The sequence below is a fragment of the Xenopus tropicalis genome, chromosome 6, assembly GCF_000004195.4.
Source record: "Xenopus tropicalis strain Nigerian chromosome 6, UCB_Xtro_10.0, whole genome shotgun sequence".
Lineage (NCBI taxonomy): Eukaryota > Metazoa > Chordata > Amphibia > Anura > Pipidae > Xenopus > Xenopus tropicalis.
The window spans coordinates 86,027,679-86,045,992 of NC_030682.2; the positions used below are offsets into that span (position 1 = coordinate 86,027,679).

The 18,314-nt window shown below is 39.8% G+C and overlaps 1 protein-coding gene across 2 annotated transcripts; it reads left to right on the top strand.

Annotated features, from left to right (window-relative positions):
• Positions 1-240: 240 nt before the first annotated feature.
• serpinb1 (serpin family B member 1) lies at positions 241-14,451 on the top strand. 2 transcript variants are annotated; one of them, XM_012964624.3, is made up of 7 exons: positions 241-625; positions 2,337-2,512; positions 6,734-6,874; positions 11,278-11,395; positions 11,901-12,043; positions 12,128-12,295; positions 13,924-14,451. In XM_012964624.3, the coding sequence occupies exons 2-7, from the start codon at positions 2,345-2,347 to the stop codon at positions 14,317-14,319; spliced, it is 1,134 nt and encodes a 377-aa protein (XP_012820078.2). In that variant the 5' UTR covers positions 241-625; positions 2,337-2,344; the 3' UTR covers positions 14,320-14,451.
• The last annotated feature ends 3,863 nt before the right edge of the window (positions 14,452-18,314 follow it).

Genomic DNA, 18,314 nt, shown 5'->3' on the forward strand with positions numbered 1-18,314 from the left:
ATAGCGGAGGCCCACTCCTGTGTATTAAGGTCGCATGTAACACATGCTCTATACCTATCACTAGCCTGGGTTTTGCCATATCATAGCCAAACAAGTGTTACAGACAGAAGGCTTTTAATAAAAAACATATATTGCTTTTGTAATGCAAGATGTTATATTTTAGGTTACTAATCCTTTAAATAAAGAGTTGTGTTCTAATCCAGCCCCCTTTTATTTCCCCTCCCTAATATTCCTATTTCCTTTTAGCAGGGCATAAAGGCTGCACGGCTGTGTGGAAAAGAAACAATGTAACACAGTCAAGTGAGGGCAGAAATATTCCATTTACTAAAGAGGTTTACATAAGTCTAATGATATGAGAAATGATGAAGATTTGCTTTAATATGAATGAACTTGTTCAGGATTGTGCACCTTTCCTGATCACAGACACACCCAGTGATGGAGCGCAGTTTGTTTGTGCTCACTTTATCTTTTCTATTTTACTGCCGTGACTCAACCCTTCCCTCTCCTCCCTCCTTGCAACAATATTCATGCGCCTGTAACAGCTTTAGTTGGCCACAGCCCACCCCTCCTAGGCATTCATCTGGATCTCTGCTACATACAAGCCACTGGGAAGATTAAATACCGGGTAAGATCATATTGGAAGCGAAGTCTTCTTAAAACATGAAAGAGAGCGAGAGTAAAACTGACTCTCGCTGAATCTACGCTGGGTGTACTGGTTACATAGTAACTCATTGTGCTGCAGACACCCTGTTGGTATTATGTCTGCTTTTTTCATACCTCTACTGATTTTTTTTTCTTTTTGGGGGAGGGAGGGGAACACCAATATAGTCTATTATTACTTTCAACTTTGCATCACTAATTTATTGTTAATATATGCACCTACCAACCATGTATTTCATAGCTTTCTTTTTTCAAAGTCGTTTAAAGTAAAGATAATAATGTTTCATAGCGATATTATATCCATTATCTACACTGTGCCAATCATCATAGGGCACTGTAAGTAAAAGGCCTAAATATATACAGGTATGGGATCCAATATCTGGAAACTCTTTATCCACAAAGCCCTGAATTCTAGGAAGGCCACCTCACCCCTTTAATACCTACACTACATATTGAATCCGCATCTTGCATAGATAATTAGCAATTAATACAGATGCATTTTGCATCCTGAACAGATTTATGTGCAGTCATGCAGCATTTATCTAAATTAATTGCTAGTTAGCCTATCCAGACATATGACCTATCCAGTATCCAGTATAAAGTTTTTGTTTAGCTCAACTTATTGTATTTCAACATAAGTTGCCACAAATAATCATTTGGCCCTTGTTTTGGTGACATAAATCAAACAGCTTATTACAAACTCAAATTTTTGTATATTGGGAGCATAGTAAACTAGTTACTATTGTAAAAGAAGAATATCCAATATGGATATTAGCTATGATATAGCCGGTTTCCACATAATAGGGCTAGTGGCTTAATGGATCTTTGGATACCTTTTATGCAAGTATCAATAGTATGTAAGTATGTAGGGAAGGAGGAGTGGGACATTTTATTGTTTTGCAAGAATAACGTATCAACCCTTAGAGAGGAGAAATATGTGAAGACTTTTGTTCTTTTATCTGGTGAATAAAGCCCTTGTACATTCATACCTTAAGGGCCATATTGCCTGTAAGTGCTGGAATTATGCCCCCCCCAAGATCTCACATTAATAATGATCTATTACAGAACTATTATCAGCTACAGTGGGGTATTAGCCTTATCTGGACTTGCACTGTTGGTAGAAAGAGATGGCGGTACGAACTATGCTTTCATAAAGGTTACTTAAGGGTAAATTGCGATTATTAGGAATAGGAGTTCAGCCTCCACCCAACAGGAGGGGGGTGTCAGTAAATTTGTGTGAACCAGTAGTCTCTAGCTATCCACTGTTATTACTTTTATCAGTATGTAACTGTGAGACGTAGAGAACTGGCACTTCCCCTAACATTCACTGACTCACTGCCACAGCCCATTTTTCAAGATTCTGACAGTTACCGATAGAAATATTTGCTAATGCAATCATTACCTTAAGGTCAGATAATATTTCACAAAAAATATTTTTAAAATAAGCACAGTAAGTATATTTAAAACTACAAGGTTCATTGTATATTTATTAACAGATTAGAACAAAGAGTAAAAAATATTGTACTGTATTACAGGTCACCTTAGATTCCATGAGTTGTATAAGACCCTTGTACAGTAATGTTTAAATTGTTGTGAGACTTAATTCTTACTTATAATAGTGTCTAAATATAAAGAGAATAGACCCAAAATAACAGTTTTTCTTTTTTACTTTTCAGGAACTGAAATGGAGAATTTAAGCTCAGCCTGCACCCACTTCTCCTTTGATCTGTTCAGGAAGATAAATGAAAATAATGCAACAGGAAATGTTTTCTTTTCCCCTATAAGTATATCAACTGCATTGGCTATGGTATTGTTAGGGGCAAGAGGAAACACCGCACAGCAAATATCCAGGGTACGTCAGATTGCCTCATAAAGTAAAACTAAAAGAGTAACGTAAAACTAAAGTCAAGGATAAGGATCCAGTGGTTTTACCAACTGTAAGGTACTGTTGCTACTAACCAGCTAATACCCCGCAACAGGACACAAACTGTACCTGTAATGCAATTCTGTAGCAAAATCTGAGCACCTAAAGGTGTAACAAACAAAGTTGGGCTTTCTTGCACCTGAAGATGCTGCACTCTGCATTTCTGAGACAAAAGTAGGTACAATGGCAAAAAATGTCTCACGTGGCAAGTATTAACGGGCAAAATGGAATTGGTATAAACTATATAAAACATTAGCTATATGGTCTGTGTAGAAAGCTTTCACAATGTGAAGCCAGTGGTTTGTGCAGGTCAGTAGTCACTGTCAATGTTCCGTCCAATTTCTTCTTGGTCGCGTGTGCAAAAATATTATTTTGTGCGCACTTTTTTAAAAAAAAATTTGCGGTGAATTTTCACAGGAGTTTCGCAAAACAATTCACCAATGGCGAAATGTGGAAATTTGCTGTGAATCCATGCCTGGCGAAAAAATTCTCTCATCACTAGTCATTGTATTATGGTGTGCAATTAAACAGGAAGGTTTAGGGCCGTGGTAGACGGGGAGATTAGTCGCCCGCAACAAATCTCCCTTGTTGCGAGCGACTAATCTCCCCGATATGCCATCCCACCGGCGATTTACATTCAAGCCGGTGGGATGGCATATCGGGGAGATTAGTTACTCACAACAAGGGAGATTTGTTGCAGGCGACTAATCTCCCGTCTACCACGGCCCTTAGGCTGTCAGAGTAATAAAATGATTCATGCAATCTGTGAACTTTAGACACAAACGTAGAGAACTAAAAAGTATATATGCACAGGGCTGAAAGACTAAGACAGAAGAGGCTATAAAATTAAGACATATTCTCTTTTTTTTTTTTTTTTAAGTGAATATGTCTCATGTTCCTGTGGTTTATTTAGCTCACTGAACCCTTAATTTTCAGCCTTAGGAGTAGGTATCAGATTCTTGACTATCTAGGGTACCTAAAAGAACAAAGGAGCCCTGCTAATGGCCCAATGGGCCAATTTCAATACACCAGGAGAAGGAAAGGTTACAACTAAGTAAGCTTTATCAGTAAATACACCAATAAACACTCACATACCTGCTACTCTGAGTCCTCAGAAGAAACACCACATTTCTTTCCTTCTATTGTGTACACATGGTTCTCTGTATTAGACTTCCTTCTCTCAGGTCAAACTTTCAGGGCACAGGCTTGAGCATGCTCAACTTGTTCCTCTCTCCCTCTCCTCCTTCCTCCTCCCCCCTCTCCACTATGCTGTAATCTGAGGCCACAGCTTCTCGGCAGCAGCCTGAAGGCAGAGAAATTATGTCAGACCAAGCTAAAATGGCAGCTGATACCTTAGATGAACAGAGAGAGTTGTTAGGTAGGCAATAAACTGCCTCAGTAGCTTTCCTTCTCCTTTAAAGATGATGTCAAATAATTTTTCACTAAGGCCATGCCTTACCTCCTAAAGTCAGCTAAACTCATGATTCCTAAATACAGTCATAAGTCAGGGATCCCCAACCAGTGTCCCGCGAGCAACATCTTTTATGTTGCTCCCAGTGGCCTAAAGCATGAGCTTATTTTTGAATTCCTAGCTTGGAGGCAAGTTTTGGCTGCACACAAACCAGGTGTACTGACAAACAGAGACTCCTGTCAGTCTATTTAGGGGCTACCAAATAGCCAATAACGGCCCTTATTTGGCACCACTTTTTTTATTCTTGTGTTGCTCCTTGACCCTTTTTACATAGCATATGGCACACAGTAAAAAAAGGGCGGGGATCTCTGCAGTAAGTCCTCCTTTATCACTACAGGAAAAGAACAACTTGGAAATCCTTCCTTGCCCAGTTCAAGGTATTAACTAAATTTAACAATCCATGTGGTTAACCAGTTGTTTGGTTAGTCAACCTTAATTTTTTATAGTAGTACTGTACAGCTTCTTAATACAGGAACAAAACTATTGATTATAAAGTGTAAGTAGGCAGGTATGGAGTCACAGGTGGCAGGTTTGTTCATTAAGGTATATCATCCAAGCAGGCACGGGATGTTGAGGGTTTGATTTCACCAAGACACAGACAACCCCACAGCATGACCCAGGGGCAGACCAAACCGACCAGGCGCCCTAGGCAACCCTGTCGCCCACTACGCCTCTGCATTTCTTTGCCACCACCGCGTAATGACAAGGGAATGCGGACTAGGGGTAGGCAGGAGCGGCTTGTCCCTGGCGCCCCCCAATCGTTGCGCCCTAGGCAGGTGCCTCTTCTGCCTACCCCTAGTTCTGGCCCTGGCATGACCCTACCACCACAATACTTTACTATAGGTGGGTTGTTGTTGTGGGAACATTACACATACATCTCCAACACATTTTCCTTTTAACCTAGGCCAAAAAAGTCTATCAAGGTCTCATGTAAAAACACAAAACCATTTCCCACATTACAGCTGAATTACCCTTTAGGGGGAAAACATGTGAGGTCAGATGGAATCAAGTTGATGTATGTATGGAGCAAATCGCTGGCCACACCTGGATCTTGGTGTCATCTGACCACAAAAACTTTTCCCAAAAACCATGTTACAGTGTGTTACAAGGCATCACTTAGATACTGGTAACTCTTACTCTTTTTAGCAAAGTCCAAATGTGGTTACACATGGTTCTTTTTAAGTACCAACTTATATACCTATAGTGTATCACTGCTTTATATTAGCAGCTAATAGGAATGTTGTTTTATAGAAGGAAAATTGATAATTTCCCAGCAGGCTAATAATCCAAAACACAGAAGTTACTCCTTTAAATTAACTTTTAGTATGACATAGACAGTAATATTCTGAGACAATCTGCAGTTGTTTTTTAAATTTATTTTTTGTGGTTTTTCACTTATATAACTTTTTCTTCCTCAGCTCTCCAGTTTGGAATTATAGCTGCTATCTGGTCGCTATGGTCTTGTTTATCTTAGCAACCAGGTAGTAGTTTCAATTAGAGATAGGAATATGAATACGAGAGGGACTGAAGAGAACGATAAGGAGTAAAAAGTAACAATAATAATATGATTCAAAGCTCACAAACCAATAGTTGTTTGGCTGCTGTGTTCAGTGACCCCCATTTGAAAGCTGAAAAGATGATGCAGACAAAGGCAGATAATTCGTAAACTATAAAAACTAAATAATGAAGACTAATTGCAAATTTGCTAGGACATTCTAGAACATACGAAAAGTTAACTCAAAGTGGTTGTTAAACTTTGAATTAACTTTTAGTATGATTTAGAGAGTGCTATTCTGAGACATTTTGCAGTTGGTCCTTTTTTTTTACTATTGGTAGTTTTTTAAATTATTTTACCTTTTGTTCCACAGCCCTTGTTTGGAATTTCAGCAGTTATCTGGTTTCTAGGGTCCAATTTACCTTAGCAACCAGGGGGTGGTTTGAGAGATTGATTGATATATGAATAGTAGAGGGGCTGAATAGAAAGATAAGTTGTATACATATACATGCAGCACTATACTGTATAACAATACATTAAAGGAAAAGTAAAGGTACAATCACTGGGGGGTGCCAAAATGTTAGGAGAAACCCACAGCAGGCCGGGGTAGCTGCGAATGAGCAATCCTCTTCCTTATTCTTTGTGCCACACTGCATGTGCAGCAGAGTGAAAAGCCAAACTGTACCAAGAAAGTCGTCATTTTCAGCCTACTGCACATGCGCCGGCCCTGGGATTTGGAAGAACAAAGACTGACGGAAGAGGATGGCTTGTTTGCAGCTACCCCGGGCTGGTGCTCCTGTTAGGATAAAAACAAACTAGGCCGTCGTAGCTGCAAACAAGCAATCCAGATCTGTCTGCAAAAAGTAAGCGATTACAATCACTAGGGGGAACCTAACATTTTGGCACCCCCAGTGATTTTCCCTTTCCTTCTCCTTTAACAGAACAAATCAGGGCTGATATAAATTACATTGAGTGTTAAGTGCTAGACAAGAGGAAGAATGGCACTGCCTTGCAGAGCTTAGAACCTGGTAAATGATAAAATTAAAACACAGGGAGTAAAAGGAGTAATAGGAGTTACTTTTGCATACAGCATATTTCTCTATTTACATATAGGATTTGTTAGTATAATGTGAAGTAGTGAATTGTATGGATACTTTTGCATTTACTGACTTTTTCATTTCAGATTCTGCATTTTGATGCTGTGAAGGACCTCCATTCAAATTTTCAAACCCTAAATGCTGAAATTAACAAAAAAGACGTTTCTAGTTATGCCTTGAATCTGGCCAACCGGCTGTTTGGAGAAAAGTCTTTCAAATTCCTACCAGTAAGTATATGCAAATTATTTGATTTTGGTATAGTTAACAAAAAGATACCAACTTGTCTTGATACAAAAACATTATAGGGTTGATTCACTAAAGTGCGATAACGCTTATCTCATGCTTTTTGGCGTTAAAATTTACACGCAAAAAACTGCGCGGTTTGCTAAAGTATTATCGCATTCATTAAGTCGCATATCGCGTGCGTTGAATAACTGAATGCGTTAATCTTACCGCATTGCGTTAATTCTTGCGCAGAAATAATACTAACGCATGATTCACAAACACTTAGACGCGCTAAATATCGCATTAGTCTATGTGAAAATTAACACCTACTTGGGGCAGGCGGTAATTATAGAAAAGTACAGTTAATGAGCTTTTGGCAACACAATATGGACTTTGCAGTGGGATTTATTCAAGTATGTGTTGGCCCTAGAGTGATGTAGCCTCCAGTTTGCAGGGAAATGGTCATTTTAAAAAAAAGTAGTTTTACAAAAGTAATACTGTGTTTAGCTAATATGGTGCGCACGCGACAAGTAGCATGCTGTGTTAATAAGCGCGCGTTGCGTCAAATACCGCACAAAAAAAGTATTTTTAACGCATGCTATAAATAGCGCTCGTTTTAACGCACCTTAGTGAATCAGCCCTTGTATATCTTATAGTAATTAACATCTAGAACCAATTATGCTATTCTGTGGAACAGTCATTGCACTAATAATGCAAGATTGTACTTTATATACCATAGAAATATTAGCTATACTTTGCCTTAAAAGCAGAAAATTGGTATTTTTACTACTGAGATTTATTTTATTCGTTCACAAGGTAGCACATTAAGAGGGTTACATAGTTACATAGGGTTGAAAAAAGACCAGAGTCCATCAAGTTCAACCCATCCAAGTAAACCCAGCACACACAACCTATACTTACCAATTTATACTATCACATACATAAACTATATATACAACCACTAATACTAACTGTAGATATTAGTATCACAATAGCCTTGGATTTTCTGCTTGTTCAAAAACTCATCCAGGCCCCTCTTAAAGGCATTAACAGAATCTGCCATTACCACATCTTTAGGAAGGGAATTCCACAACCTCACTGCCCTCACCGTGAAAAACCACCTACGTTGCTTCAAATGGAAGTTCTGTTCCTCTAATCTAAAGTGGTGGCCTCTGTACCTGTACAGAGTAATCATGTCCCCAACCCCAACCTCGACAGTCTAACCTCATAGCTTAAACCTTCCATCCCCTTAACCAGTTTAGTCTCTGCACTCTCTCCAGCTCATTAATATCCTTCTTAAGGACTGGAGCCCAAAACTGCACTGCATACTCAAGGTGAGGCCTTACCAGGGACCTATAAATGGGCAAAATTATGTTTTCATCCCTTGAGTCAATGCCCTTTTTTATACAAGACAGCACTTTATTTGCTTTAGTAGCCACAGAATGACACTGCCTGGAATTAGACAACTTGTTATCTACAAAAACCCCTAGATCCTTCTCCATTAAGGAAACCCCCAACACACTACCATTCAGTAAATAGTTCACGTTTATATTATTTCTACCAAAGTGCATAACTTTGCACTAATCAACATTGAACCTCATTTTCCAGTTTGCTGCCCAGTTTTCCAATTTTGTCAAATCGCTCTGCAAAGCAGCAGCATCCTGCATGGAACTTATAGTTTTGCACAATTTTGTGTCATCAGCAAAAATAGAAACAGTACTGTCTATGCCCACCTCCAGGTCATTAATAAACAAGTTAAAAAGCAAAGGGGGGGGGGGGGGGGCACTGCTGCTAAAACTAAAGATTTTCCTGGGAGGCTTTACTTTTCCTTTTAATAAAAATGTTTACAATATATTCACTCAAAATGTTATTATTGTCTCATTCATTAAGCTAAAACTCGCATAATAATGCAAATGTGAGGTAAAAACTTTTTAAATATGTCAAAAAAAAAAAGTGGCGGTTGAGTCGGAATTTAGGCGGATTTCTGTTTGTGAATCTGGAGAAAGTGTTTTCCTCCACTTTTCCCACCACTTTTACTCCAAAAAAGGGCTATCTCCACTTTTGTGAATTCCCCCCTTTGTGTCTCTCTAGTAGGAAAGGTGGCATAGAAGTCATGCTATTAGTTTTTAATAATGCTCCATTCACATTATGTTGCTTTCCTAGCCTCTTACTTATAATAAATAAACATAACAACGTCTGTTTTTTAAACATATATATATATTTATTGGGAAGGGATATAATTGGACAGTCTTACAGGCTATTGTAAAAGAAAATTTTGTTATGAAATAAGATCTTAGGCATATGTTATCCTGTAAGACTACAGGGCACATGTACAATACCCAGTGCAGCCAGCAAAGTAGAAAAGGCCATTTTGGGTCAAAATTTGACTGGGCTCCTAAAAACAGTGCCTCCCGTACCCCCGATTGTTGCTCTGGTGGGGGGCCCGTGTCTGAAGAACAGCACAGGACCCATGGTTACTGTACTCTGGAGTTAACCCTTATTGTGCACGGCATGTAGAATGCAATGAAAGCACTGATTTGACTTGTGTTGATGTTTTTTATATATTTATTTGCAGAACACCTGCTGTGTGACCTTTTTGTTCCTTGGTCCAGCTTACAGATGGATAGGAATTCACATTTCCCACACACTTCTCAGATCTGTGCCACTTGAACAACAGCTGTTCTGACAGAATGTTTGAAGTTTGCTCTGGTTGTGTGTGAGATGTAGTGCACCCACTCAACATGTTCTGGGGAGCTTGTCAACACATTTGTGCTATTCAAAATTGGTGGTCAGTTTGGAAAAGCACCAAGTTCCAGTTGCTCAAAGCATGTACAAAAGCTGTTTTTTTTTTTATAACATTCCTTAATATGGTTCTGATACGTGGATAGCATCAAAGCCAGTACACTTTGTAAAAAAAAAAAGAGCTATTAAGATGTGTAAACATTTTTATGTTTGATATAAGACGCACCACTGCATTTGGGTCACATAGGTGACACATCAGCCCCTTGGGTGTGTAGTTAAGGCAACATTAATGCCAAAAGCACAGTGTGGCACAGTTTACACCATTAGGCACTATAGTTTTTCGCAGAAATACTCTGGAATTGTCAATTCTAATAGGTTACTAATTGGACAACATAATTAAGGCCCAGTAAATATTATCAGGTCAGGAGCCACTACAATACCTAAGCCACATTGTGTAAATTACCAGCAGTTGGAAAGAAAATAATTTATATAGCGCAGTTGGAAAGAAAATAATTTATATAGCACTTTTCTCCTGTGGGACTCAAAGTGCTTTACAACAAGCCAGACAGCCATTATAGGTGCACTAATTATGCTGGGACTCCAGGAGAGTAAAGGTAAAGGAAAAGTCTAATCACTGTGGGGTGGCCCTCCCCCAGTGATTGTAATCACTTACCTGATACCCTGGGCTGGTGCTTTTCTTAGCAGAAAACCACACCGGCCTGGGGTAGCTGTGACCAAGCGATCCTCTTCCTGCATTTGCCCTCGTGCCGCTTAAACAAGAAAGTCAGCTTTTTCACTCTACTTCGAATGTGCCGGCCCCGGGAGGGCGAAGGAACAGGATCGCTAGGTTGCATGAACTCCGGGCTGGTGCAGTTTTCTGCTGACAGGAGCACCGGCACCGGGTATCAGGTAAGTAATTACAATCACTGGTGGTTTCTTACATTTGGCACCCCAGTTATTGTAAATTTCTTCCTCCTTTCGGTGACTTGTCCAGGGGCACAAGAAGTTATCAAAAGAAATTGAACCAGGGTCTCTAGCATTAGATCTCACATCAAAGGCTAATCAGTTTCATGCTAAGGAAGGTCACAGGCTTGACCTTGTGGAGACACGTATAATGCTATGTCACTTGCAATATAGGTAAAGTGATAAACCATTTTCTGTAATCACAGTTCATCTTTTGGGATCTGTATAGTTATGTCTCCTTGCTGTCTCAGCCTGGCAAAATACAATAGGTTTCCAGCACACTTGTGCGAAGTGTTAGTTTTGTTATCTTGAGAAAGGGCCAGGAGGTCCGAAACGTTGCTGTGCCTGTGCCATATGTAAAATAAAGGCGGTTTTCTGAATATGACATGGGAGTGCTGCAATTTCAATATATTGAAGTCTCAGCCTGGCACTCAGAAAAGCACCTAGTTAAAAAGAGTTCGAGATAATACTGGGTTGTCACATTTGCACACTAACTGTACATACTTTACTAGTGCCACTGTGTATTAGGGTAGGGGTAGCCTTCATTTGTTCTTGTCTTTGCTATTGTTTGTTTTTTCTGTTCCCTGTATTTTTATTATACTGTATTTTTTAAATGACTGTGTACCTTAAATCACAATTTTTCATTTGGTTTTACAAAGCCCATTAATTTTTAACATATTTAAAATATCTTTGTTTTTAGGATTTTCTATCATCTGTCAAAAAACAATACAGTGCTGACCTTGGGACTGTTGACTTTATTTCTGCTGCAGAGGATGCCCGAAAAGAAATCAACACATGGGTTTCAGAGCAAACAAAAGGTATACTTTCTTAATGTAGTTTGGTACAGCACAAATTACTAAATGCATTGACATTTGACATTCAATTTTGTGTCAAACTTCTCTATTTTGTAGGCTGCAACTATTCTGTTTGAAATGAGTAGCTATAATTCCTACAAAGATGCATGGCCTATCCAAAAGGGCAAGCTTAGCGCAGATCAGGAGTGTGGTCAAAAAAATCTCCCAGTTTTAACTTTGGGTCAGTGCAGACTGTCCTGCAAAAAATGGGACCACTGGGAGATATGCCGAAGCACACAACAGACTGGCTCCTCTTAAAGTTCACAGTTAAAAAGGTAGACTGCAATTCAAATTGCAATGTGTACTTGATGAGCTTCTACCTACTCTAGATGACAGAGGATTGATGTGGAGACCCTTAGATTGTTTTAAAAAAATAACAGAAGGCACTTTCTGTAATGTGAAAGGTTATTGTACTACCAAGTATCCTACAGCAAGTACTCATCTGCATCTTATATTTTTTGTTTTGTAGGTAAAATTCCTGAAGTATTGTCTGCAGGGGCAGTAAACAGCTTCACCAAACTAGTTTTAGTGAATGCCATTTACTTTAAAGGGGACTGGGCTAAAAAGTTCAAAGCTGAACACACAAAAGATATGCCATTCCAGTTAAATAAGGTAAAGCAATATCTTGTTAGTAAGTGTATGGAATATAGTAATGCCTGTTTCTTAGTTAATGTAAACCTACTGTATTTTACACAGAAGGAACAGAAGACAGTAAAAATGATGTACCAAATGGAAAAACTTCCCTTTAACTACATTCCTGAAATAAACTGCCGGGTCTTGGAGCTGCCATATGTGGACTATGAACTCAGCATGGTTATTGTATTGCCAGATAATATTAACGACGATACTACTGGACTGCAGCAGGTTAATACATTGTCTCCTATTTCTCTGTATCTCTTTGTAAAATCAAAAGTCTTTGTAAAATCAAAAATTAGAGTACAGATCCAGAAGCTGCTGTTTGTTGAATTCACATTCAATTTTACCACAGCACAAACAGACCAAGAAACAATTGGCTGTTCATAACCTAGTGATAATGAAAACATATTTATTCCCTGATTGTCATACCGTATGTTGTCCATTAGACAAGAATGATACAACACTTATATATACTAATCATAATGGGAATACAAAGACAAAAAAACAATCTGTAGATCCTGTTCACAACAGCCAGTCTGATGAGAAAATATTATTCCAAAGCAGCTTTTATAAAATCTTGTATTAAAAGCATTATATAATATATACCATAATAGCATTTACACCTTTAAACAGTAATTGATTTGTTGTGGAGTTATAAGTTTTAGTATCAGGTCTAACTCATGACCCAATATTATGTAGCTCCCAAAAAACTAACATCCAAAAGAGAATTTGTTGTGTGTGGAAATTCAGAGAAAATGAAGCTACCACCATTAGATGACACATACTATAAATACAGTTGGGTTGCACAGATAGTGGCAGATGCTTACAGATGGTATAAACTTTGTTCTGACGTTACAATGATCACATGATGCAGCACAGAACACTGTGACACAAAATGTCACAACATTCATACAGTGGAAAAATATTTTAATGATCTGTAAAAATGCTGGGGAATTGTAATCAATGTAAGAGGCACATTATCTAGATAACAATAGTTACAAATAGTTGTGCCTTAGGGCTCTGGCACACGGGGAGATTAGTCGCCCGCGGCAAAACTCCCTGTTCGCGGGCGACTACTCTCCCCGAGTTGCCTACCCCTGCCATCCGACCGGCGAACATGTAAGTCGCCGGCGGGATGGCAGACGCGGCGGCGCGATTTCGCGCAAAGCGAGTCTTTTCCGGCGATTTCCTGAAATCGCCCCGCCACGTCTGCCATCCCGCCGGCGGGATGGCAGGGGTAGGCAACTCGGGGAGATTAGTCGCCCGCGAACAGGGAGTTTTGCCGCGGGCGACTAATCTCCCCGTGTGCCAGAGCCCTTAGAGACATACTCCCAAATGTAATAAAAGACACAAAGTTTGGCCAGGCCAGTAACCCACAGCACAAATAACATGTTTGCTTTTAAACAGATGGACAATAAATGCTACCTGCTGACTGAGATAACCATAGGTGATTATACTAGTAGCAAGCATTGACCCTTATATTACATAGCCTTTACTTTGTCTTATTCAGTGCACTAGTTGGTGTTTTTCTAATAAGCTCTTTTATGTATGTTTTCTGGGATCCAGGTATCAGAAATTAGCACACTAACCATTTAAGTAGATCATTATAACCCCTTTTTGCACTGAAGTTGTAAGTTGTAAGGTTGCATCATGTAAATAATGTGACAACAAAATTTTGATCCATGTGTACGATTACTGTGATTCTCATTATAAAAGCTATACGAAAGCCCGTTTTGGTAACGAAACTGTCTAGTCTAGACTTTGTCGCCTGGAAGTGCTGCTCGCAATACTCGCACATTGTGATTTCATTGTTAGGACCTTTTACTCACTATCTACTATTTTTACTCTATCTGCAGCTTGAAAAGGAACTATCTTTGGAAAAAATCAATGAGTGGACAGAAAATATGATGCCCATAGATGTGCATGTACATCTGCCAAAGTTCAAACTGGAAGACAGTTACAAACTTAAGTCACAGTTAGCTGGGATGGGAATGGCTGATCTTTTTGAAGCAGGCAGTGCAGACCTTTCTGGGATGTCAGGATCAAATGATCTCTATTTATCAGAAGTAATTCACAAGTCATTTGTGGAGGTGAATGAGGAAGGGACAGAAGCTGCAGCTGCCTCTGCCGGAATTGCAATGATGTGCCTCATGAGGGAAGAGGAATTTAATGCTAACCATCCTTTTCTGTTCTTTATTCGTCACAATGCAACAAAAAGCATTCTGTTCTTTGGAAGATACTCCTCACCATGAAAAAAATGAAAGGAATTGTCTGTACACCTCAGCTTTGTCACAAATCTTTTTGAATTATTTAGCAGTCCTTTGAAATAGTTTGACCCTAGTTTTTCTTACTTTAACCAATAAAAACATGATATAATGATACAACAGGTTTCTACTGGTAATGGTCTTGCTGTGTATGCACCTTGCCCCAGATTACGTTTGCAATAGGGATGCACCAAATCCACTATTTTAGAATTATGCAAATTAGGATATGAAAGGGTTAAAGAGCAGAGTGTGTGGCAAAAAATTTTCAACTTCCATGTTTTTGTGACAAAAAGTAACATGGTTTTGAGGATTCTTATTTGGTTCGGCCAGGAGCATGAATTCAGCCGAATCCTGCTGAAAAAGGCCAAATCCTGGATTCCGTGCATCCCTAGTTTGCACTATATTGCGCATGGCTTGCGTAGGCTGACACATATATGCCCCAACTCAGTCTAGATCAGTTTGTTGCTTATGATATCAATAGGTTTTCATAAAAAACTTATAAATAAAGCCCTTTAGAAATTGCATTATTACAATATTTCTGTACCCTGTGTGAAGTGATCTCCAGTTTTTGTAGTATATTTGTTTTTGGTTAAAAGAGATCTCATTACTAATTATATTCCCATATTCTCTTTAGATTTTTAGAATGAGTCAATTTTCAAGCATAATTCATTGCTTTTCAACTAGACACTGGGAGTTAGATGAACTACACAGGCATTTGTTCCCTACAAAGAACATTCCACTGTACAATTCACAGAAGGCTACATTTATATAGCGAGTCAGCATATTGTGGGATCTATGGGGAATGTGCTAGATAAAACCCTTTTCTGATGAAATGCTGTAAAAGCTGCCCAGTTGGGATAACAAAACTTTTGTAGTAATCCTACCCAACAAAACAGTTGTCCACCATACCACACACAGAGAGATACCTACAAACACCTTGTTGGTGCTTCAAGGCATACCACACACTTCTAATTCTATTTGCTCAAGAAGTTAAGTGTGTCACCATGCTACTCTGCTAAGTCAAAGAGATAAGCTATGATTGTCTTCCTATCTTGTAGTCAAACAAGTTCTCTTCTTAAGGTGGCCATACATGCACCGATAATATCGTATGAAACCTCGCAGGAACCTGCTGATATCGTCCGACTCGCCGATCGGACCAATTGGAAAATTTTGATCGGGCACCATAGAAGGCGCCTGATCAAAATCTCCCTTCAGAGCTGAATCGGCAGAAGGAGGTAGAAATCCTATTGTTTCTACCTCCTTACCTGCCGATTCAGCCCTGAATGGTGTGTGGCACATCTGACGATGTTTCGTGCGACCGATGGTCGCACGAAACATCGTCAGATCGCCACGTGTATGGCCACCTTTAGGGCTCTGGCATACGGGGAGATTAGTCGCCCGTGACAAAACTCCCTGTTCGCGGGCGACTAATCTCCCCGAGTTGCCATCACCTGCCATCCCACCGGCGAAAATGTAAGTCGCCGGTGGGATGGCACACGCGGCGGCGCGATTTTGGGAAATCGCCGGAAAAAAAAAGCCTCGCGAGGCAACTTTGGCGATTTGACGAAATCACACCGCCGCGTGTGCCATCCCACCAGCGACATACATTTTCGCCAGTTGGGATGGCAGGTGGTGGCAACTCAGGGAGATTAGTCGCCCGCGAACAGGGAGTTTTGTCACGGGCGACTAATCTCCCCGTGTGCCAGAGCCCTTAAGGCTAATGCTCCACAGGGATTAGTTAGCCGCGATAAATCTCTGCTATCGCAGGCGACTAATCTCTCAGAAATGCCTTTCCACTGGCAAGAAAGGTAATCACCGGTGGATCACCTACGCATCACTTTGGCTTTCTGAAGTCAAGCAAAGTTGCCTGCAGGAGGAAACTTTGCACAAAGCCGAATAATATGTGTTTAGATAATGAGCAATATATTTAAGTAATCTCGTGAAACTCATCTCGTTGTTTTTGGTTATTATTTTATGTTACTGCTTACAAAAAAAGAAGGGGACACTGTGTGTATTTTGATGTGCTTATTATAGGTAGTAAAGGAACAGTAACACTAAAAAATGAAAGTGTTTTAAAGTAATTAAAATATAATGTAGTGTTGCCCTGCACTGGTAAAACTGGTGTGTTTGCTACAGAAACACTATTATAGTTTATATAATAAGCTGCTGTGTAGCCATGGGAGCAGCCATTCAAGCTCGAAAAAAGGATAAAAAGCACAGGTTACATAGCAGGTAACAGATAAGCTCTGTAAAATACAATCGTGTTTTATCTGTTATCTGTGCCTTTTCTCTTTTGAATAGCTGCTCACATGGCTACACAACATCTTTGTTTATATAAACTAAAGTAGGGTTTCTGAGGCACACACCAGTTGTTTCAGTGCAACAGTGCATTATACTGTAATTACTTTTATACACTTTCATTTTTTTTTGGTGTTACTGTTCCTTTAATAACCAAAACATTAGAGCCTTGTCCTTTGGCTTTTTCCCAAAATACAGGGAAAAAGCTTGCTGAAATATATTTTCCTTGGCTATACTACCACCTGCTGGATATTTTAGGAACTGCAAAAAGAAAATTTGTGAAATTATGTTAACAATATTAATCTGGCCATTTCGTATGAAACCTCGTTTCATACGATATTCGGTCAATCGCTTAGCAGATTTTGTTCAGGCGCCGGAACAAAATCTGCTTCAGGGCTGAATCGGCAGGTGGAGGTATAATTCCTATTGTTTCTACCTCCACATCTGACAATTCAGCCCTGATCATCAGTGGGGGAAACGAACGATGGCCGCAGGAAAGATCAGAATTGCTACGTGTATGGCCATATTAAGGCTGAAGGACCGGACTTTAGGAAATTAAGTCTGTATAAGTTTACCCAACAATAGTGAACCTTGCTAAGTGAAGCTACACTGATTGCTTACCTATGGCTGCTCATACTAATATGGTAACAGTGAACAAGCAAATCCCTTAGTAATTGTTATCATAAAAATTATGCAACCCAGCCAGTCACCTGTCCCCCCTCAAGCCTGCACGCAAACAAGCGCATGTGTGGTGACGCTGAGGAGGGAATGCATGGTAAAGAGCACCAGTAAAGGGTACAAAAGCGTGGACTAGGGGTAGCAGAAGTGTCTAGTGCCCCCCACCATTGCACCCTAGGCAGGTGAATAGGTTTTAAAGAAAAGAAAAACACTAATTAATACATGGTTCTGCATCAAACAATACAAAGTATGTTGTAATATTGCTGACGTCCACCAAGGCAAACAGAACTTATTATCTATTTCACATAACTGTTCATTATGGCTGAAAAAAATGGCACAATGGTTAACACTGCTGACGTGCTCGGATCTTAAGCTGGCCATACACGCACCGATAATATCATACGAAACCTCGTTTCGTACGATATTCGGTGCGTGTATGGCATGTCGGCGAGTCGACCGATATCGCAGGAAGCTGCTGATATCGGTCGACTCACCGATCGGACTGGTTAAAAGATTTTGATTGGGCGCCATAGAAGGCACCTGACCAAAATCTGCCGTCAGGGCTGAATCGGCAGAAGGAGGTAGAAATCCTATTGTTTCTACCTCCTTATCTGCTGTTTCAGCCCTGAACGGTGTGTGGCGGATCTGACGATGTTTCGTGCGACCATCGGTCGTCAGATCGCCACGTGTGTGGCCACCTTTAGGTTTGACTTCAGCCGGGGGAACTATCTGAAAAAAGTTTGTATATTCGCTTTGTGCGGGTTCCCTCTGAGTTCTTTTGTTTTCTCATACAGACATACTGGCTGCTGATAAAAATGATAGTAGTAGTGTATGTGAATCAGAAAAGCACTCAAATGGTAAGCTCTACTGGGCAGGGACAAATGATGTGAATCACAGACATGATAAAATGAACAGATTGAAAACCTAACTGCTGCATGCATTCAATCATTTGGTTTTGGGGAATATAAATGTACTGCTGTATTGAATAGACTTTTAAAGACTCCATA